The 22,871-nt window shown below is 43.6% G+C and overlaps 2 protein-coding genes across 15 annotated transcripts; both read left to right on the top strand.

Moving 5' to 3' along the window:
* The first annotated feature begins 434 nt into the window (after window positions 1-434).
* h2ax (H2A.X variant histone) lies at window positions 435-1,067 on the top strand. Its single transcript, XM_049742406.2, has one exon. It carries the CDS (start codon window positions 524-526, stop codon window positions 947-949), a length of 426 nt encoding a protein of 141 aa, XP_049598363.1. The 5' UTR covers window positions 435-523; the 3' UTR covers window positions 950-1,067.
* Window positions 1,068-2,719: 1,652 nt separating this feature from the next.
* Window positions 2,720-20,074, top strand: phldb1a (pleckstrin homology-like domain, family B, member 1a). 14 transcript variants are annotated; one of them, XM_049742293.2, is made up of 26 exons: window positions 2,720-2,869; window positions 3,069-3,278; window positions 6,163-6,264; window positions 6,418-6,541; window positions 7,031-7,201; window positions 7,805-7,930; window positions 8,714-9,651; window positions 11,559-11,759; window positions 11,836-11,967; window positions 12,041-12,178; window positions 13,058-13,186; window positions 13,741-13,896; window positions 13,966-14,076; window positions 14,147-14,236; window positions 14,389-14,508; window positions 14,835-14,942; window positions 15,084-15,236; window positions 15,396-15,536; window positions 15,954-16,064; window positions 16,145-16,211; window positions 16,374-16,518; window positions 16,586-16,676; window positions 17,164-17,310; window positions 17,502-17,721; window positions 18,858-18,943; window positions 19,368-20,074. In XM_049742293.2, exons 3-26 carry the CDS (start codon window positions 6,205-6,207, stop codon window positions 19,506-19,508), a joined length of 3,906 nt encoding a protein of 1,301 aa, XP_049598250.1. In that variant the 5' UTR covers window positions 2,720-2,869; window positions 3,069-3,278; window positions 6,163-6,204; the 3' UTR covers window positions 19,509-20,074. The 14 variants fall into 14 exon arrangements, with proteins under 14 accessions (XP_049598250.1, XP_049598249.1, XP_049598254.1 ...); XM_049742292.2 differs by lacking the exons at window positions 2,720-2,869; window positions 3,069-3,278 and adding an exon at window positions 4,454-4,610; XM_049742297.2 differs by lacking the exons at window positions 2,720-2,869; window positions 3,069-3,278; window positions 13,058-13,186 and adding an exon at window positions 4,454-4,610.
* Window positions 20,075-22,871: the final 2,797 nt, after the last annotated feature.

The raw sequence follows: 22,871 nt of genomic DNA, 5'->3' as shown, positions 1-22,871 counted from the left end.
CCTCATTTTTTAACACGTCAACAAATTCCCATATCTCAATACTTTGCTTTTATAATGAATCCAAGTTTATCATGTAAGTATTTAAATATCTCTATCAATCCTCCGTTTCTAATATGATTAGTCTTTCTGTATTTTATTGGGTCTTAAAATCTTTTACTCAATGTTCCTTGTCTTTGCCAGTCCTTTTTTCAGTTTCACTCCGTTTCTTCCTTCTTGAGCGCCGCCAAAAGTTTGAAACAGGAGGGAATAACCACCATTGGCTAAGATTTTCATATAGCAGTGAAGAGCCAATCGCCTTTCTCTTTTTGTGATTGGTTGAGAATAGAATACGCCAATCGCTGCTGAGATTTATTTTCTTTCATTCGACCTCGCCAACCACACGGTATTCTATCGTCATAGAAGCCAATCACGTAAAAGGGCGTGACAAGCCCGGCGTTTTATATCCGGGTATCGCAACGAATTCACAATATTCCACTGCAATTGTAGAGGACGGAACAGAGCGTGTTCAAACCAAAATCTAACAATGTCTGGAAGAGGTAAAAGTGGCAAGGCCCGTGCGAAGGCTAGGACCCGTAGCAACCGGGCTGGTCTCCAGTTCCCAGTCGGTCGTGTCCATCGTCTTCTCCGCAAAGGTAACTACGCAGAGCGTGTTGGTGCCGGAGCTCCAGTGTACCTCGCAGCGGTGCTGGAATATCTCACCGCTGAGATCCTTGAGCTGGCCGGAAACGCTGCCCGGGACAACAAGAAGACTCGAATCATCCCTCGTCACCTCCAGTTGGCTGTGCGCAACGACGAGGAGCTGAACAAACTTCTCGGCGGCGTCACCATTGCCCAGGGCGGTGTTCTGCCCAACATCCAGGCTGTTCTGCTGCCCAAGAAGACCGGACAGTCTGCTCCGAGCTCCGGCAAGACGGGAAAGAAGGCTACCTCGCAGTCACAAGAGTATTAGCCGCATGGCTGCTAACGTTCATCCCAACGGCCCTTTTAAGGGCCACCCAAACTCGTCTAAAGATCAAATGTCCTTTGTGTGTCCTCGTCACATTTTGCTAATAAATTGGTTGACTAAATATGATGGGGCTGCTATTATCGACTAACCGAAGCGCTGATTCCGGCAGAAGCTTAGCATTTCTGGGTGTATTGGCGAGTAAAGTTGCTAGCCGCTAGCTCGTTTTGTGTTTTAACTCTCGCTGCACAAAGATGAGATGATCACATTGAGGCCCAACTCGAGGTTTGTAATTCTAAGTCTTTTGAATGCCAGCCCTGGTCACGTACCGTTAAGCCAGCTAGATAACTACATTTTCTACCATGTACACTAAAAGCAGTGAAATGAGTGTGATCTGGGTTAGCCGGACAGTTTAGCACAACTAATGCTAGTCAATAAAACATAGATAAGACACCATGGGCAACTTGAAACGATACGATTTATAACTGTGGTCGTTATTCAAGCATGGACATCGATACATAGTCTAATAGTACTTTTCTGTCTTGTTTATACTTTTTTTTTTTCTTAGAACGTGTGCGTCCGCCATATTTGATGTGGCAGCGCCTCTAGAAACTAACGCACCTCAGCGCCCATTCTACCGCTAGATGTCGTTGTAGAGTTTTAAACGGCGTAAAATGTGTCCACCTTGAGCAGAGGTGGGCAGCGTATGACTGCTCTTCAATCCGTTTTATCAAAGGTCCTGCAATACTTGACTCCTTAATTTAGTAGCATATCCTCTCGAATTTGCTAATCAAACTACTTGCTCATTTTAACTGGTTAGACACATTGATTTCAAATGACATTTAAAAACGACAGTTTTACAAAAATAAACAATATTGCATGCACATTTAAAATGGTCTTGACTCACCAACAAACAACCCAGCTGTGCTGCCTAAGTGTTTTAAAAATCAAATGGCGCCGTTGAGCCCAAACGTTTTGCTCACCCCTGACCCTGACTCTTCCAATGGCTTATTACTGGAGTTGAAAAAATGTTAAAAGTCGTTGGGCCTATTTGGTTCGTTGTGGATGAACCAAATTTAATATACTACGTTTGTGAAGATTCATACTGTCGTCGTATTTGGACTATATTGCGAAGATGTCAGACAGCAGGGGGCGTGAGCCCCACTTGTGATGCTTGTGAGGAAGGCTACAGGATTTGTTGAAAGGACTTGGTGTTAGGTTTCTAGTATTGCACCATAATGGGATTTTAAATCAGGTAAAATGAAATAATCTTCCCCGTCTGACCAAAAGAACTGTTTAAATAATTAATATACTAAGTTTAGCAATTGCAGACGTTTCTGACATGTCTGTTTTACTAGCAGCAAAAAGCAGCCTGACACACACTGATTTAGTTAAAACAGCACAGGACAGCCTGAACCAATTATTCAGATTTTGACGTGTCCACGAATGCAAAATGCCAAGCTAAAAATTCCAGCCGGGGAGGAAATTTCAAAATATCCTTTGGCTGTGATGACTGTAATTTCCAGCTGTACACTTTTCAACTGTGACAAAAGCAAAAGTCGGACTTGTTAACACTGGAAATGTCTGCTTCACAAGTGTTGCAAACAATGTTCGTCCAAAGAGGATAAAAGTTCTAGTAAATGAGTTAAAAGTTATTAAATCTAGAGGTCAAATAGTTTTTGAGCCCATAAGGCAACTTTGGGTTGGATTTAACCATAGCATAGGAAATGATAGGTGAGGCAAGTAAGGGCTGGAAAGAGGGATGGGCCTGGCAGCAAGATGCGCGTGGATGCACTGAGTGGAACATAGCATATTTTCCTCTTCTGGAAGAGGAGGAGACTTGAGCAGCTGTCTCGTCTTGTTTGTGCATCATCTTTGATCTAAATGGCTTCACAGGCAACAGGATGATGCTCCCAGCCAGATTGGGTAATGACAAGCTAAAATATTTATTTGCAGGATTATGGCAGCGTTTGCATGTGGGAAAGTGATAAGATAAAGGGGCTATTGTACCAGCATGACATTGTACTCATGGTTTTTATCCAATTAGGAAACGGTTATGTCCTGTTTACTATGTCATATCTGTGTGAGTTTTAAACATTGTTTTATTGTTTTCCACATCTTGCAGGTGCTTTGCTGACTTAAAGTGCACTCAAAGCAGATGGAATCACCTCATTTCAGAGCAAGTGAGATCATGAGCTGGAGGCACCATGAATGGACGCGTTTGTTAGGAGTTTGCATGCTCTTCAGGCTGCCTTTGGAGGTCATGTAATGCATTGTTGAGGAGTTACGACGGATGAAGAATTTGCTGAACAGGATTAAGTCCACACGTGCCTGAGTGAGTATAGTATATTTATAAACTAAAAATGTATTGAGATGAAAATTTTGTGAATGCCCATTCGTAGATGTGCAGTTTAATCTTTTGGGATTGCTAACCGGGTGGACAGTGACAGGGTGGACGTTTCCAGCTAATGTTAGCATTTCATAAGTACATGATGTACCTTTGCTTAGCAACATGATCCCCTTAGCAGGATGACGATGTAGTGTTTAACAAATATGTAGAAACTGCTGCACGTGTATGAAACTGTCTGCACCGCCCTGATAATGACGTGCACGGTCGCTCGCGGTCATAAAAGCCAACCGTTTCCTTTGCCATCTGGTCTAGTCTCTTCTCCCACCTATGTGCGCGCATTCAAGCAGACATCCTGCACACATCTGGTCTCCTGCTCAGTGAAGAATAATTTTTATGACAGCAGGTCACATCGGTTCAACTGTCTACATCTCTCATTTAAAGCAGCATTCCTCAGAAACCTCTGTGGTGAGTAGGTCCATGCAGTAGTCCAGCTCAAACTTTAAAGAGAATACGAGGATGAAGGTTTTTGGAAAGTTACATAGCTTCGCAACAGACGTTTCTTTACAAATCAGTCTGCTTTCTTCACAGTTTTTTTTTTTTTTTTTTCTCTTGGTGTAGTTTTCCATACTGACTCATCATCTGTTTTATTTCCGTTTTATTTCCTGCATCTCCTCTCTGGCCCTGACCATGGGAAAAGACGAGAGGGTCCAAAAGTGGGCTCTTTCTCCCACTCACTTCCACTCTCTCTGTTGGCCTTTGAGCCCATCCTTTCCTGGGGGACGCCTGGAAAGATAGAGCATGAGTTCGCTCCCTTCCTGTGGTATTTCACTAGCCCATCATGCATGATTATGTCACCATGAATGATGAAATCGCCATTTTAGGTTGAAATACCCCATCTCAATACCCCGCCCCCCCCACCCATCCAGCATTCCTATAGCACAATCTCTTGCTCTTCTGTTGGGCTGGTAACACCTGCTTCACCATTAAACATTTTACAGGAAAGAGTTTGACTTGAACCCTTTCTGATCACACAAGGTGGTCCTTGAAAGTTCTCACATGGGATTTTCTGTCACCAAATGGAGGACAAGTAAAATAAAAAAAAAATCTACTGTAAGGTCAGGGAAGTAACTCTGCACCAGGATGGGGAGGAGAAGGGGTTGGGAGGAGGGAAAATAGTCAAGGAACTCAGTGGGAGAATCAAAACAGCTTCAGGCCAGACATTAACAATAATGTGGACACCGCTGTATGGAATACTGGCTTGCACATTATTTCATGGATCTTACTCTTTTGGGGACTCTGTGAAGGAGTAGTAAGATGGTATGTGCTGCATGTGCATCAGTAAGAAGTATAATTGTTGCAGAATGTTGAGCTGTCGGCTTTGCTTTTCTACCATACTGCGTTATCCTCATAATTTCATTTTTCAAAGCATATATTTCTCTTAATTTCTTCCTTATTTTGCCTTGTTAAGCAGATGTGATTTCTCTTTAAAAGTCAGAGCCCAGACTGTGCGGCTGGTGCTGTCTATTTTCAGAAGCTCATGGCCGCTCTGAAGGACGTACTCGGCCCAATAATGACAGGTTGCTTTAGAAGGCCTCGCATTTGCACGCATTTAAAACTCCTCTCTGGCTTTGGGTGTGTTCGTTGAAATGAGCGAGGCGGCGGGAGCATGTGTGTGTGCATGTGTGAGTCACAAAGACAAGATGCACCGACCACAGTCACACTCTCCTACTGTGTGTGTCTGCGTGGCATGAGGCCGTGAGCGATGACAGATAGTGGGGAGGGGGGTCGTGCGCTGGCAGGAGAGACGCGAAGGCTCCGGTGTCAGAGCACGCTCTGTTCTCTGTGTCACTGGGCCTACTCAAACTTAGAACACACTGGACGGGATTGTCACATAAAGCGGTTTTGCCTGGCATTCTCATCTGGAGTGACATCAGATGCAGACACAACGCCCTGTTGTCTCAGCCAGTCCAGGCTAAACTTAGAAGGCCGGCAGCTGCGGGTGGTTTGGGGCGTTTTAATGCATTTTTGTCACCCACTGATGTCAATATAGCAACAAAGCACTCAGGCATTTGGTTACTGCATAAGTCATGTGATGCTGTGCCATGAAGCTGGTGTGGTCATTTGGTGAGTCTTGTATATCATCCAAGGACTCAGGGGTTAACTTCTTTTTACACTTGTATGACAGTTCAGTGTTATGCCACACACATACTGCACACACACACACACACACACACACACACACTTGCCATCTTTCATTTCTATTCACAAAAAAAGCAAGTACTACAAGGCATCCAATTCACAAGAGTAATTGAACAGCTTGGTGATAAAGTGCTGGTTCCAAAAGGGAAAATACAATGCATGCTGTCTATTATTTTGAGAAGTAACATAGCTGTTTATGTGTCCAGATGTGGCTGCTTGAGTCATGTCTGGATCTTGTCGACTGTTGTTTCCCCTCTTTTCCTCTCTTCTGATGTGACCATGATGTGCAAACAGCCGGTGTAATCTGTAACATCTGTCTGCAGAGACAGCGTTTGTATCTGTGTGAGTCATCTTGTTGAAGGTAGAAAATATGATGTGACAAGTCTGGGATTGCAAAAAAAGCCACTCCTGTTGTCAAATCTGTGTTCATCATCATTTTGCTCAGATTGAGGCGTACGTAAATTGGTGCCACCACTCTAGCCAGCAAGCTCTGGAGAAACAATCCCCCAGTATAATAGGCAGCGTCACGTGGGCTTACAAGTGGGGCATGAGGCTCTCTATGGAAGGCACTGTTCCCATTGTAGTACAACTGTAGTGGCAGGATTCCCAACTCTCTCATTTATTTCCACTCCTCTCTTTCCATGTGTATCTATCGGCGCGTTGCCTTCAGGCGCATCAGGTGTCAGATCATTCGGACGTCAGCCCAGCGGACATGGAACGGCGGGACGGGGGTCAAGTAGAGCGTGGTCGAGAGACACACCAAGTTCTGCAGGTGAGTCATTTGTCACTTCAGGGACAATTAAAGATACAACTGGGTGCTAATTGTAATAAGATATTGTGATTCTTGTTAATTATAAGGTCATTTTGGAATTGAAAAAATATATATATATATAGTCAATCATTCCAATTAATTTTGCTTTGACAGAGTACTCCTTTAGACCTGATTGAGACTGGCAAATCCTTGAAAGTCCAAGCGGAGCGCCCTCACCTGGTCAGTTTGGGAAGTGGACGCTTGAGCACAGCAATCACCTTGCTGCCACTGCAGGAAGGTAAAGATTTGTTTGTGTTCAATATGTGTTTTCATATGTGTCTTAAATGAGTGCTACAAACTTCTTTTTGTTGTGATAAGGAATCAGTATCAATAATATTGGCCACAACTCCAATAGTTTTAGTTCTTTATTTGTATGCAGTATCATACCTAGTTACCTACATCAGTCTGTCTGTCTGTTGATTGATCGTATAATAGAAAACAACGAAATACCGACAGTCGTGGCTTTCCAGAAAATAACCTCGCTTCCAAGAACCCCGACTTTCCAATGCAAACTGAGTCAATCATATGACATCAGATATCCAGAGCGTAGCACCTGTCATTCCACTCTTAGCAATGTGTTGACGACATTTGTAACCCCGCCCACCCAGCGTTGACCTCTGTTATGAGCAAACTCCGTCGTTGGTATGCCTAAGAATACATCACTGAGGTATTCACGGGTGCACGTGGACCTCCAGTAAATGACGCTGGGCAAATGTTTTTGTTGCAGGGAGAACCACACTGGGCAGCGGAGGCACGGACATTGCTCTACTGGGCCCCGGAATTAAAGCTCAGCATTGCTACATTGAAAATCAGGCGGGCACCATTACCTTGTACCCGTGTGGGAACCAGTGTGCCATCGATGGACTCTCCGTCAGCAAACCTTACCGTCTGTCACAAGGTAGAAGACAGCCTTGCCAAAGTCACACATGCAAACATAAAGCAAGTGTTGAATGTAAATTGTCCTCTTAAGTCAAATTCTCTTACTTTCGTGGCTGTCCCAGTCCTGGCATCTATGTTTACAATAACATTCATACTCACAATGAAAAGGGCATCAACACAGTCCCGCCCACTCAGTTGAATCTTTTCTTGGGATCTGAGCCAGCAGCTACACGTTTCTCATTTGCAGCCTGCCATCAGTCGATGTGTGTAGAAGCAGCAGCTGCTCAACAAAAAAAAATATTCGGAGGACCAATGTTTCGAGAAAAGAGGAATTTTTTTTAAAATAAGGATCCCGTGTGGATTTTTAATTCTTTTTTATTCCGTGTGGAATATCCATTGGATGTAAACCATCATCTCAAGAATTAGACATGCCATTGGAAAAGCTGAGCAAGAAGTCACTCACTGATTAATTTACACGTGAGTTGAAACTTTTTGACGACCAAAGACTTTGGCTAGGCAGTCTAAAAATAATAACAATATGCCAACTTTGTTTTTAAGGTGGCATGAACACCAATTTAAGAAGACAATGACTTAGTCACATGATTTTTTTCTTTCTTGACAGGCTGCATGCTGTGTTTTGGTCAGTCAACTTTTTTCCGCTTCAACCATCCAGAAGAGGCCCTGAGGATGAAGAACATGTTGCCTGGGGGAAGCCAAACACTAAGCACAACAAAGCCACAACATTCTGGTAAAGATTGCATACAAGATGGCAACAAATGTGTCGTTAATTAGCTCCTTCTGGGCGTTTGCGTCCAACTTGTAATACCTCTGTAACAAAAACACGCACCCATCCTTAAAAGCAAACAATCATATTGTGGTTTGATTTTTGACTTCCACATCTCCGTTTTATTTAGTCTTAGAACCTTTAGTCGTCATCCACAATTTGATTCCAAAATAGCTTGTTGAGAACTAATTATCTGCGACCCAGATTCTTTGAGATGTGGTTCATTTAAATCGCTGCTTTACACTTGAGGTGTGCCCCGATTGTCAAATAGTCTAACCTATTGTGGGTGTAACTTTTTATGTAGTTAGTGGTATTTATTTCATTCTACGCTGACCTTACTGGACATAAAGGATCGTAAAAGGCACCACACCCTGCCCAGCGTTGGGCCCATTCTTTTCTGACCAAGCCCCGGTTTGATGTGAGGCACATGGCTGCACCTTTTATATTTAGCAGCTCCAGATCCCTGAAGGATTACTACACAACCGAATAGCATCACATCCCGACCACATAACACGGGCCCCTAGACATTTATGAGTATCTTAGCCAACAAAGAAACAATGTCTGTATGTGTGTGCAAGAACATATTCAAGCAGGCGTATTCTCCCTTTTAGGGGCTGCCAAATTCAACAGTGTACATTCCTTCTCTGTTTGTTTACTTGTGTTTGTGCAACTGTTCTTCTGAGTGTGTCTCCTAGTTTATTTAACAGCAGTCTTTAAGCACAAGTGTTACTTGCCCCCTTCCTGCAGACCCCCGCAGCATCCTGAATGGGACCCACCAGACGTTTTCTAGCAACGGCAGCTCCAAAATCAGTACCTTAGTGAAAGATGTCCATGGGAGTCTCTCACAGAAGGTGCCATCGTCCCCCAAAGCGGCGAAAGCGTCACTTCCTCAGCCCGCTCAGAATATGCTCAATGGTATAAGCAGCGTCACGAGAGACGAGAGCGCTAGCTCTGTGGGAAATTCTCCACTCGTGCCTCCTCGGTCCAATATGCCTGTGCCTCATCCGCGGACATCCCTCTCTACGACCTCAAGCAGTGAGCAGCGAGCACAAGACAGCCCGAAGCTTCTTAGGAATGTCAGGTCAGAGGTCACATCAAGCCCCACAATGCCCAGCAGGGGATCCGGACAGGGCCTAAGTCACAACGCTTCACCGGCGGCTCCGTCCAGCCCTGGACTGAGAGGTTCCTCCCTTCAGAGGAGACACCCAAGCCCTAGACGAGAACCGCTCCGGATGCCCGAGTCGACCGGATCCACCAGCCTTCCACCTCTGAGTCCTTACATGTCCCGCAGAGGGACTCCAGGATCGCAGAGCGTCAAACCCGTTCAGCAGAGCCCGAAGACTCATCGCAAAGCCGCGGCCCCCTCAAAGGCTGAGGCCATGAGGGCCTTTTACACCCACAATCCCTCCCCTGTGAACGCAGCAGAGACTGGAAGCAGACATCAGAGCAACACCCTCATCCCGGGTCCTCTGTCGCGCTCATCTCCTGCCACGAGTCCTCGCAGCCAAAGAAAGACCTCTTTTGAGAACATCGAATCATCCAGCATCCTCTCCAACACTATGAAAGCTTATTCCAGGGAGCGCAAGAACAGCATATCTGCCATTAGCGACAATGAGGATGAACTTCTGGAGTACCACCGCCGGCAGAGAGAGGAGAGGTTGCGTGAGCAGGAAATGGAGAAGCTGGTAAGTGTATTGTAGAAATTTCATTTTGAAATAATTTGATCTCAATCAAATTCAAATTGGAGCTTTGATCTTTTAGTTGGCTTATTACTCAACACTATATTTACTAGCAACATGAAATACCATTCATACTTTCAAAGCAGCATATATTTGACCGAGGGCCCATGCCAAAGTGTCATAGACTATAGATGACATACTTGCTCTCCATCATCCTTCTATACACGCCCACTCTAGCCCCCGGCTCCAGCTGACTTTTGACAGCTGAGGCGACTACGGGGGCCAGAGTGTGGCTGATAGCTATTTCAGGAACTCCGAGGTCTCTGATGACAAATAGGACTTACTGGCAATATGCAATTGAATTGGACAATTTACAGGCAAAGATGGGTATGCATTCTTCACATTTATCAGCCACCAACAAGTGGTTGCTACATTTTGATTGAGTCATGTATTAATGAGAAGCACTCATTAAACGTAAAACTAAGAAAAGGAGGGAGAGGGTGGCGCTTGTTTTCTAGACTACGTACATATATGGTTATATTATGAAATTGTATGAATATGTATAGTGACCAGTTCTTCAGAATAGCATCCAGATGCTCGCGATTTATCCGATAAATGTTTCCATCCTGGCTATGCCAATACAAACAAAGGATGTTTATTTTTATGCAGTAAACTTCTCCATTCTGTGCTTATTGGAACCTTAAGGGCAAATTATGGGAGAACAATTTGCAGGAAATATTCTCGTTCTTTTGGGACGCATAACAGTTTTTACTACCAAATGTTGCAACCAGGAACAAATCAGGAAAAGACATTTATTTACTCACTTGTATGCAGTTACTCTTCATGGTGGCTCAAATTTTTGAATGATGAAGAAGATGAGACAAGAGTAACAGGAAATTGTAACCATTGTGCACCATAAATATACAAAATTGGATTTCTAATTCATCTATTTGCTCTACCATAAGCATTTCATGCTTTGTTAACAGCTTTGAGCGATAAAAACTGGTGAAGAACATATAGCAAAAATACAGAAGTGAGGACAATAAGAGGATTTCCTCTTAGTGTGCAAACCATTAGGGCTGTATAGGCACAATACAATTCACCTCTTGATAAAAGAAAAGGTCACCGCAAGAGAGAAAGTCACAGAATAGAAAAGGTCATTTTAGAATGATCACAAAGGGGAAGTCGCCTAACTTTTTTTTAATATTATCTCAGCACCTACTAAATGACTCACAAAATGTATTTAACATTTCGATTCACTGCAGTTTAAGATGTAATTTTATGACCGCTTTTTATAATAAAACAAGACCTCAGCAAGTTGAATTGTTAATTTTGCTCTCAGTTTGGTGGTTATTTTTACAACCGAGATCACATAAAAGTCAGCTGGCCAAAAGTAGTTGTTTGTTTTGCTAGTCCGTTTTTTTTCAATTCCTGAACTCTAATTTGTGTGCAACGGGAATGATAATGATGATTCTGCTCTCCTATTTTGGTAAACGTGGCCGTTTGCAATTGTTTGCAATTATGAGGGTCATTCGACTGTCACTTGAACGATATAAAGGGCACTTGGGATTTTAAAATGCCAACCTTGTTCATTTATTAGACTACACATGCTTTGTATACTGTATTCAGTACCAATGATTAAAAAAAAAATACACATAGAATAAGTTCTCATTCGTCAAATAATAAACCAACAATGATTAGTCATGACAAATCAAACCTTACTTAACTATGCTTGCCCCCTCCTAGACAAAATACACCATCTTAGGGCCTCCTGCTATCACATTACATTCGTCTAGCCATTGCGGCTTTGCGACAGCTGCTCAAATGGGACAGTGTCTCCCAAGCGCAACAGGATCTACTGTATGTCCCAAGTATGAAAGCCTCTTGATGTCTCGCCCCTCTTTCGTACGTAGGAGCGCCAGCGGCTGGAGACCATCCTGAATCTGTGTGCAGGGTATAACCATGAGGACAACGCGGCAGAGCTGGCGGAGGTGGTGAGGAGTGGACTACTAAGGGGAGGGAGGGGTGCAAGTGGCGATATGCAGAGAGGCAAGGAGAACGATGATGAGGCACAGGCAGAGGAGTCCAGCAGCACTGAGAGCACGCATCAAGAGGTGATCAAGTCCTTTTTTAATTTATACTCGGTGGTGTTTTGAATATGAATTTTGGGTCTGATCAATTTGACATTAGTGTGAGGAGGTGCCAGCCAGTCAGGAGCAGATCTACCTCGAAGAGGAGAGGAGCAAGATGTTGGCCAAGGTGGATGACCTGAGGCACAGAGTCAATGAGCTGGAGCAGCAACTAAAAGAGACCAAACAAGAGGTCAAAGCTTATCCAACCTTTATTTGCCCTCCCTGCGCGCAGCAGACTGACTCCTCCTCATGCATCCCCTCAGGTGGAGATGGAGCAGGCTCTGCTGCAGGCCGAGAGGCAGGCAGAGCAGGAGCAGGTGGAGGCCGAACGGGAGCAGATTTCTCAGCTTCAGCTCAAACTTAGCCAGTTGAACAAGGCCACTCAGAGGGAGAAGGACAAGGTTTGCACTCACAGTCACAACACCATGAAGCCCAATAAACACCGGATGTGCTAGAGTGCCACTTTCTCAAATTTCAACTGATTGCATTGTGATATTGAAGCAAAGCTGCTCTTGCATTTGGAATATGACTCAGACATTTCCCGCACATGCTTAACTGGATTTGATTAACTGCTGATTCAGGCCTTTGTGTGTGTTTTTTAATGTATATTTCCATCTAATGAGCAACATAACTAGCATTTCAGCTTCTAACCATATGAAAACATGCTTTGTTCTGCTTACTTAAACTGCCTTGGCCCGCATTGCTTGGTTGCATGATTTTGAGTTGTCTTGTTTTTTTTGTTTTGCAAATGAATGTGTGTAGACTAGGGATGGGCTCTTGTATGGAATTCCTTGAGTGATAAAAATGGAAGATTTTGGTTTTGATATACAAAACATTTTTTAGCATTGTTTTTGGCACATGGCATAGGAAACTAAATAGGTTTCTACGATTCCATCCCAAAAGAAATGCAATGATTTATTGAAAGCTTCTCTTAAATTATAAATATCTAAAAGGAATAGCAAATGGCAAGACTGAGCAAAAGAAAAGTAATTTAAGCCTTAATTTGTTGACAGTTATGAGCTTGTCACCATGTTATAAATACTACCAAGTGACTCGTTATTAATCAAAACAATACAACCAGAGAATAGGGGGGAAAGAAAAACGCCATCAGCGATTGCTTGCGCCCTCTACTGGTTGCTTCTGAGAATTTAATTGCTTTGCCTATACGGAGAGCTCCAACTGAAAAACAGACACCTGCCCATTCCTAGCGTGTACCCAATCTTTGTGTGTGTGTGTTTGTGTGTGTGTGTGTGTGTGTGTGTGTTTCCATGTGTTTTTAGGGGAGGGCTAATGTCTCAGCTGAGCGGAAGGTCCTGGAAAAGCAGAGGAATGAATACAATGAGCTGAAGAGGCAGTGTGATAAGTGCCCCTTGTCTCTAAGGGAACAGTTACAGGAGCAGCTCAGCAGGGTCAGTGTTCTCACGCAGCCCACTGGCTGGCTACAGTGAGTTACCATGTACTGAACACCAAAGGGCGAGGCACATGCAGACAGGCATCATTTAATATAGTAGCTAATATGGGAATAATAATCATTGTGCTCTGATTTCTTCTTTTGTCCTGCCTATCATTCTTGAAATATCTTACTAGTCAATGCCTTTTGTAAGTATGATGCTGCAGGCTATGCCTTTGCTACGCAAATCGCTTTACTTCCCTCTATCAAAATGAAAGACCAAATCTGTCATTATTAATCTTATTAACATATTTGCGCTAAAACGGCATGCATTGTCACTATAACAACCCCCTTTAATCTTTTAATATTTTCAGAAACTACCAGATGCATGTAATGTGGAGGTACAAAAATATGGCGATATTTGCCATGTGGTCTAGAAACAGGGTATACAGAATTCATAACATTTGGTGTTTCAACTATTTTGCATAAGGATTAACAGATGAATGATGCTTCTTGATTGCTGATGATTCAGTGCTAAATATTGTGCTCAACCTTGTGTCTGTGGCTGGGTAGAAAGCTGAAGCTCTGGAAGCTGGCTCAAAGCGATTTGAGGAGCTGGAGTTCTGCCAGCTGGAGGAGGAGAGCAGTCTGGAAGAGCGAAAGGAGACTCAGGCCTCGCAGTTTCTTCAGGAGCAAACTGAGTATCACTGCAGCGTGGCCAAGAGGAAGGTGAGACAAAAGCAACACGAACCCCAAAAATGCAGCTCTCATATTTTTGAAATGTTCTTCTCTTCTCAGGAGAAAATGGCCACTCTGGACGCTCAGGTGAAGCAACTGGGCTTACAAGCTACTCATGACTGTGAGAGGATGGCAAAAGAACGGGCGGCCACCCTGCAGCTCTTACACAAGGTTGCAACTCCAACTACAAGTGAGAACTACATGGCACAAAATGCACTCTAAAATATCCTTCTCCATATAGGAGCAGGACAAATTATGTGCCCTGGAGAACAGGTACCACAGCATGACTTCTGGTAGGAGCTTCCCAAAGAGCAACAGTAAAATGACAGAGGTGAGCTGGATCAAAAGAAAGTGTTAGTGAAGGAGTTCCATGCGCACAAACACGCACACACACACACACACACACACACACATACACACACACGCCCCCACACACGCCCACACACACGCCCATTGTTTTAACTGAAGAACCTTTTTGAACAGGATTTACTCCATATCAACGAACCCGAGCTTGTTTATGAGGACGAGCCCTCTCTTAGCCATTGTCCTTCCTCTACCTTACACGTCCCTTCCCCTGAAGTCTACCCTGTTAGGCTACAGGAGGTAAAAGCAAACAGATTTATTTTTGAAAGCATTAACAGACTATGGAGTGACATCCTAGCATGTTCATTTGAAATGTAGAAGCCTAGTGTTTGCTTTCTGATTGGTGGGCATGTCTTATCTACCACTCCGGCCACATGATTAGGTATACCAGCACATTGTAATGAGATTCAAAACAAGAGCTGTCTATATAAAGTGAAAAAAATATTTTAATTGATATTGTGAGAGTTACTCTTTTCTCTTGTATTGGATCTCACAGTATGATGTAGCTGTGCCTAAAGTGGCGGCTAGCCAGGTTTATCTCTGCTTATCTTTGGCTGTCAATGCAGGAGTACCTCAGGATGTCTGATGTCTATAAGATGTATGGAAACGCTTGTGTGCACCCTCATTCCTGTTCCCCCGCTCCCCTCGCTGTAGCTGACGCTGTGCCATGTGAGGTAGAAAGCCTGCCTGATCTCTGCCGTACGGCCGCGCCCTCTCTCCCTCTTGTTTAGTCCTTCTAATGCAAGCTTCTTCCTTTTCCCCCCACTTTCCGCCGCTCTTCACTTTTCCCCCTCTCCTCATGCCTCCATTTGAAGGACTACATCACGGTCGGCCAGTTAAGCCACATAATTGGAGTGCAGAGACTCGATCCCTCCTCTTCCTCATCTATTACACTATTCCAACTTGCCTCCTCTGATTCCACCTTCACATGCCACACAAGTGGCCCTTCCTCCCTTGTCTCTGCAAAGGTTTGTCGCTTCCTCCAGCCATTAAGGCCACATCAATTAGCCTGTTGATTTTCCTCTTCTGCTATTTCTGCCTAAATGGCCCGCTCCTGTTGATGTTGGCACGCCGCGCTGCTTCACTGCCTCTTTCTCCTTTGGCCGGTCTGCTTTTCATCACTCCAGAGCCAGCCCGAGCTGAGTAGGAATGCAATGGCTCCTATTAACCTCGAGCGCTGGTACCAGGACATCATGGCTGCTGGGGAGCCTCCATCATGCCCTCCACCACTGCCTGCAAAATCTTTTTCCGCACGCAGGCATGGGCAGGTAAACTTATGACTTGCACTCTCGTCCTGCTTCTTGTGCTGTAACCAGTTAGAATTTGCACTAAAAGAGAACAAATGAGAACAATGAGAACAAACATCACTACAGCGCTAATTTTTGTTCGGTAGTAAAAGTAGAAGAAAGGGAAAAACTACATTGGCCATGTCAACCACAATAACATTATCATTTATTATTTTAATTCTGCAGAAACAAATTACCATCCTGAGTAATAATCTTTATTTCCTCTAAATAAAAGATGAATATTTTCAGGGTTGTGTTCACCCCCCCCCCCCCACACACACACACACACACTTCATCCTTTCATATTTCATAGACTTTGACTACAGTATAAATTGTGTTTGCTAAAGTATTGCATTGATGAGCTTCATAGCATGACCAGTGTAACTTTTGCTCTTTCAGTTGCTGAAGTCCAAATCAGACGGTGAAGTTGGTCACACGGCATCCTGTCCCCCTGTAAGCTGCCTTACCACTGTGCCTCACTCCACTCTTACACGTGATAAAACCTCCAAGGTGAGCATGTCGCAAATCAAATAGAATCATATGGTTGTCTGGTGTTGTTGGCATTGTTGATCCTTCTCGCCGTCTTTCAGGGATTACAGTTAATGCTGAAAGAAGAGTCAAATCCATTGGACATGGACTCCAGGAAGCTGAATAAAGGTACTTTGAGTTCAATAAGGGCCGCAACCAGGCGATTTTGACACAAACTGGAGAAATTGTACAAGTACTTTGTCTTGTAATAGTCGTAGCAATGACTTAACATTGTCACTAGATGGCACTATACTCCTATGACAGGCGTCTGCCCATTTTTCTCTTGCACAGATCCATCTCCTATAGTACATCACTCCATCTTGCATCATCACTGTCCACCTAGCGGTAACCAGGCGTACGACACCTTGAGCCTGGAGAGCTCAGACAGCTTGGAGACCAGCATCTCCACCAGCAACTCAGCATGCACCCCAGAAAGGTGACACGCTCTGTTTAGAGTGTCTCTTGTCAATACAAGTTAATTGTAAAGTTAATGCCCCCCCCAGTGCTTCCGGGTTGGAGACCCAGAGGTTGGAAGAGATGGAGAAGATGTTGAAGGAGGCACAGCAAGAGAAAGCCAGGCTCATTGAGCACAGAGTAAGCCCTGCCGAACCGTCAACCTTTAAATTGTCCATCCCTGCTCAAATGAATGTGGACGAACCCAGAACCGCAGAACTATGAGTCAGACGTGCAAAACACCCAACCCACCATGCTGCCAAGTATAACTCTTAAATCTTTGAAGTGTGACGTTTCGCCATTGAGCTAGGGTGTCTCAAGGTGGTGAAATGCTGTTGTAAGTTTTATTTTGCCTCTTTGAATGGTTTCTACATGTTGACACAACGTACATTTAGCTGCAAGTCTGTAAAAGCAGTAAAGGGTTATTTTACATCAGCAAAGCAAATTCTTCTATCCACAGACTTCAGGGATGTATTTGACAAAATCTGCGTTTGGGATTTCAACTCTCCTGTGGCTCCGATTCACTTTGTATTGCAATATTTGCCTACCGTTAACATATTCTCCTTTTTCTCCCTCCCGCCCTCTGTTTTGTCTTCTCCTCTCCCAATCGGCTCCTCGACGTTCCCAGGAGAGGGAGGCGCAGACTCGACGGCATCTGCTGGAGGAGGAAAGGAAGAGGCGTGAGGAGGCCGAGAGGAGGCTTTTTGATGAGACGGCTCACAGGAGGAGGCTGGTGGAGGAGGAGGTCAAGATGAGGGAGAAAAACTTTTCCCAGGTCAGTGGAGGGGAATGCACAAAGATGGTAGCACTGAAAAAAATCCAGTAAACATCAATATTCAGATTCCTCTGTTCATTTTGAATGCTTTTTTTTTTTTAAGCGGGCCCTTCAAATCAGTTCTCACTTTTCTCCCCTTTCTGGTGCCCGCTGCCCATGCGTAACATCTACCAAATGCTTTTACTTTGCAGGCCCGTCCCATGACGCGTTACCTGCCCAACCTGAAGGAGGAGTTTGACTTGCGCGCGCACGTGGAGTCGTCGGGCCACAGCATCGACACGTGCCCCTTCGTCATCCTCACCGAGAAGATGTGCAAAGGTCATCTGGTCAAGATGGGCGGCAAAATCAAATCGTGGAAGAAACGCTGGTTCGTTTTTGACCGCCTCAAGAGGAATTTCTGCTACTACGTAGGTAAGAGAGACATTGTAAAAATTGGATCGAATTGTTTTCAATATTTATTGAGACAAGACAAAAACTCCCATTCCTAAAAGAAAAAAGGATGAAAAGAAGTGCGCTTCTTTTCTTCCACTAAATCCATTAGGCCCACAGATTCATTTAGAAAAGGCCCCCGATTAAAAGGATCAAGTTGGATTCCGTTCTTCTTTATAAACTTTCTGTTACAAACTTTTGGTCCAAATGTAATGAATGCACTTGAGCCAAAAGCAACACCGAGGGTGTTCTGGATCTTGTTATGTTTCTCAATGTTCATCTGGAAGCAGAGGCTAATTAAAGTTGCACTACATGGACTCTTCTCCTACTCGAGAGTCCAAATTGACGACGTCAAAATGAGCGACTGGATTTTAAACGAGAACAGCAAGTTATCCGAATACATCGACAATGTGTTTGGACACATTACCTTCCAACCAAGGCCAAAAATAATGAGTGAGTCTATTGAAATCACGTGCGGCCATGTTCCCGTGCGTGTGAGCTCACTTGTCGAGCCCTTTCACCCACCTCGCTTCTGATGAAGACGATGGTGATGGTGATGATGATGGTGATGAAATAAGATGCAATGGTTTCCTGAGAAGTGTTTTTCTTGGGTGAAGGCTAGCTCCTGGCTTGTTCGTGACTGATAAAATGAAACTTGCGTCTGAAAAACATTTATCTCATTACTAAGCACTTTTGGCTCACGGAAAAAAAAAAAGGGCAAAGCGGTGGAGAACAAAAAACAACGTTGGCACGATTTCAAAAGGTTGCCTTTAATTTTTAGTGGATGCTTGTCCCTTTTTCATGCAACTTTTTTGTTGCTTGTTTGAACAATGGTGTAATATCAAAACACTTTTTTGTTGACAAAAAGATGTCTAGCCGCCTCAGAAGCTTCATCCTGAAGCTTCATTTGACTGAAGGAAAAACAAGTCAGATTAATGGGATGTTGAAGACTTCAGGCAAAGCTTGAAATAGACTTCTAATTAACATTTAGTCAGCCCTGCTTGGATCATGTCTTTGAAAAAAAACTTTAGTCTACCTCTGTCTTGTGTATCTGTGCATACTTACCTGTCTGGCATCCCGTGTTAAAATGTGTCATCTTTCCTTTTCTTCTCTCCCAGACAAGCACGAGACCAAGATGAAAGGACTCATTTACTTCCAGGCCATTGAAGAGGTTTATTATGATCACTTACGCATTGCTACCAAGGTAACTGCCGCTTCTCCATTTATTCTGTATTCATCAGAAATGGCCAACTTGAGTGTGTGGATTGAAAGATTTCCAATAATAACACTCCAAAGGCGTAATCGAATCTGTGCTTATGCAGCCACTTCATCATCGGTACACTTGCACAATCAAATATATCTATTTCATTAGCTATGAAACGATCAATAAATGGTGCACAGTATATCAAATACATTCATTGAGTTGAGGAAGTAATACTGTTACCGTGACAACCCAACCCAGATTGGCATGGTGTTTATTTTGTATGCCAAAGTAAGCAACAAGATATGTTTTTATGTTTGTTGTGGCTGTTATCTGACATTTCTCAGAGGGGAAAGATGAACAACTGCATGTTGCTTTCTTTAAAGACAAAAAACAATAATCTGCCCCTCTCCATTAAATCCCCCAGAGTCCCAACCCGTCTCTGACCTTCTGTGTGAAGACTCACGACCGCCTTTACTACATGGTGGCACCATCCCCGGAGGCCATGCGGATCTGGATGGATGTCATAGTAACGGGTGCCGAGGGCTACACGCAATTCATGAGCTGAGGGACCTTGCGGAAGGATGACAGAGGGCGAAGAGCCTGAAAGCGAATCAGACCGAAGGTGAAATGGATGTCACAAGGACACGATGATGTGAAGGCCTGCTGGGCCGCCGAGGGCTTTAAGTCCTGACACAAGTGATCGAAAAGAATTCATGAAGGGGGGGGGGATCTGCCAGCGTTAGGGAGCGATTCTCTCCATCCATCTCGTCTGTGACAATTACATTATTTTGTAAAAACAACGCAGATCGTTTTTGATTGCAGTGTGGTCACTTGTAGCCCTTTCTTGTTTTATACCTTTCTATTTTCTCTTGTGTTACTTTTAAATAATTTTAAACACTACAATGTAAAGGAAAAGTGCTATTCTTTATGTTGATTATTCATTTGCAACTAGCTGCCAATTACTTTGTTGTTTAATCTTTATATTGCAGCTTTGAGGAAGATATTATTATATACATACTTGTCTTTATTCTACACAAATATGTAAAAAATAATCCAGATTACATTTTAAAGTCTTATAATGTAATTGTAAATCTACATATGTAAAAATATATAAAAAAAGTATGGTGCGTCTCTTTTGTTTGTTTGATAAAACATATTTCTTAATTAATGCGCTAATGATCACAGTCATATTAATAACCTAAAGTAAAAAAGAGCTGAATGTGTTCCCATTTTAAAAAATACATAAATATTCGTACGGTGCTTAAGAACAATGAGGTTATTTAATTAGTCAACTGCTCCGTTACCTCTGCTGTTGTCAAGTTATTGACCTTGTGAATCTAATTAAAGGATCCCACTAACTCAAGGATAATACTTAAAGAATGCATAAAAACAAATGAAACTTCAATCAACCAAATGTGCATGATTCAATCGCAAGTAATTTTGTAATTTCTTTTCCTTTTCTTTCAGCAAATAGCGAAAAAATAATACGCATGCAACTATTCCCTTGTTGTATAGCATGTGGCCTATGTGTGTAATGAACTTACAGCAGGGCAATACCTGAGGAGACATAACAAACAGAAATCCATCTAACAGGTACTAAATTACATGAACTGCTAAATTTTTCGAGCTAAACGGTTGCCGTGATTACGCCCCCACCACCTCAGCCCCATGTATTCTCTATTCTGTCAAGAAAAATCAAAGTTCATAGTGACTTTCCGAACACCCTCCGTCTCCGCAGACCATTTCCACACCACTTGGCTTTGCTTTGACCTTGAGAGAGCTTTCGCACATCTTTGAGCCTCACGCTGCAGCCGGCAGAATAACAAACAGACCTTTAAGAGGGACGTGTGAGCTTATTAGCTGGTTATAAGTAGGACTGACACCCGGGCTTATGGCTTGTGAAATGCACGCACTGGCCTCAAAGATAGTATCACGGTTTATATATTTAGAACATATGAAGCTCCACAGCACAACATGGGATTAGACTCATTTGGGTCATTAAGGAGAAATATTTCCTGTCTTGCCCCAGACATAACACTAGATGAAAGCATCTTTCACCATACACAGCATTAGCCTCTTTCTCTCTGTTTGAAGGCGAAGCTAAATAAATGTCATTAATTCAAAATGGGATATACAAATCATTAAATCACAATACAAAAGACTTGTTTTTGGATTTCATGGCAGCAACAACGTTTTTATACCCGGAGGGAAAGCAACACATACTGTGCAGCTCTGACCTAATGAGGCCATCCGAAACATCTCTCCAAACAAGACGGCTCCACACAGTACCATCTCTTTGAATTTCACTCACAGCATACGTAGGAGCATTTATATGACCACAGGAGGATTTCTGTTTTTGTGCTGACTTCATCATTGAGACTAAACAGTGTTCAACTCCAAGTTCCTGACTTGAGGGTCCTGATGACATTCTAGACTCCATTTAGAGGTAATCTGCCGGAGGAGTAGTACCTCAGCTGATGACATAAGAAATATATAATAATCTAATAATATACAAGTATATAATATATAAGGGGCGGCTCGGTGGCGCACTGGGTAGCGCGTCCGCCTCACAGTTAGGAGGGTGCGGGTTCGATTCCACCTCCCTATGTGGAGTTTGCATGTTCTCCCCGGGCCCGTGTGGGTTTTCTCAGAGCACTCCGGTTTCCTCCCACATCCCCAAAACATGCTTGGTAGGCTGATTGAGCACTCCAAATTGTCCCTAGGCGTGAGTGCGAGTGCAAATGGTTGTTTGTCTCTGTGTGCCCTGCGATTGGCTGGCAACCGGTTCAGGGTGTGCCCGTTGACGGCTGGGATAGGCTCCAGCACACCCGCAACCCCCGTGGGGAATAAGCGGTTCAGAAAATGGATGGATGGATGGATAATATACTGGTTAGTGTGTCTGCCTCACAGTTAGGAGGGTGCCGGTTCGATCCACCTCTGACCCTCCCTGTGTGGAGTTTGCATGTTCTCCTTGTGCCTGCATGGGTTTTCCCCGGGCTCTTCAGTTTCCTCCTATATCCCCAAAAAATGCTTGGTAGGCCAACTGAGCACGAATTGTGAGTGTGAGTGCTGATGGTTGTTCGTCTCTGTGTGCCCTGCGATCGGCTGGGAACCGGTTCAGGGTGTCCCCCGCCTACTGCCCGATGACTGCTGGGATAGACTCCAGCACACCCGCGACCCCCGTGGGGGACAAGCGGTATGGAAAATGGATGGATGGAAAATAGATGGATATACGTATAAGTATAGCAGCTTGTCACTTTGCCGTATGTTTTATGTTGTACTCACTTTTGTTGCCAACCTATGATGATAAATGTACAACTATTAGTATAACCCTCGTATGTATTAGTTATAGTCTAATAATATAATCATTCCATTCTATTATACAGTCGTTGAGCCAGTATGATTTTTACTGATAAAAAAAAAAGAAGGTGGGGGGATAGTATGAACTCATGCCATGATTGTACTGCTATTACATGTTGTGTCGTGTGCGTGAAGCGTATGTGATGAGTGAATATTGTCTGTGTAAAATGTAAAAGTGACAGACGTTCAGTCTCTGGGGTTTCATTGAGTGTTACAAGAGACACAGCCGAGACCCGATGGGATTTATTTTTTCCAAGTGGCGTGCAGCAAGTTTTCAAATTTAGAATGGGGCATAACTGTTCGGCCGCCGCTAGATTTCTTGCTTGAGAAACTGTCATGCAGTAAAAGTAATAAAGTGAAAAGTTGAATTGAGTATAAGGGGACTTTGCCTTACAATTGTGTGCAAGCAACGTGGGATTCAATACATTTCTGACGTCTCTAACTGTACCGTATGTTAAAAATTCAATCAAAATGTTGGGTAGACACCTTGAATAAAAACAAATCAAACAAATTGACACTCCGAATAAAAAACAAAAGCAAATCAAACAAACAAATTGACAGTTTGCAA

Source organism: Syngnathus scovelli, chromosome 15, assembly GCF_024217435.2.
Source record: "Syngnathus scovelli strain Florida chromosome 15, RoL_Ssco_1.2, whole genome shotgun sequence".
In the NCBI taxonomy this organism is placed as follows: Eukaryota; Metazoa; Chordata; class Actinopteri; order Syngnathiformes; family Syngnathidae; genus Syngnathus; species Syngnathus scovelli.
Note: the sequence above shows the minus strand (reverse complement) of the source record. Positions and strands in the feature narration are given on the sequence as shown.

What these genes read in the sequence shown, in the direction of transcription:
- h2ax (XM_049742406.2), top strand. Translation starts at nt 524, where the DNA reads ATGTCTGGAAGAGGTAAAAGTGGCAAGGCCCGTGCGAAGGCTAGGACC.
- phldb1a (XM_049742292.2), top strand. An exon ending in CTCAGAGGGAGAAGGACAAG is followed by an intron (nt 12,179 to 13,057) that starts GTTTGCACTCAC and finishes ATGTGTTTTTAG; the next exon opens with GGGAGGGCTAATGTCTCAGC. An exon ending in CACGTGATAAAACCTCCAAG is followed by an intron (nt 16,065 to 16,144) that starts GTGAGCATGTCG and finishes GCCGTCTTTCAG; the next exon opens with GGATTACAGTTAATGCTGAA.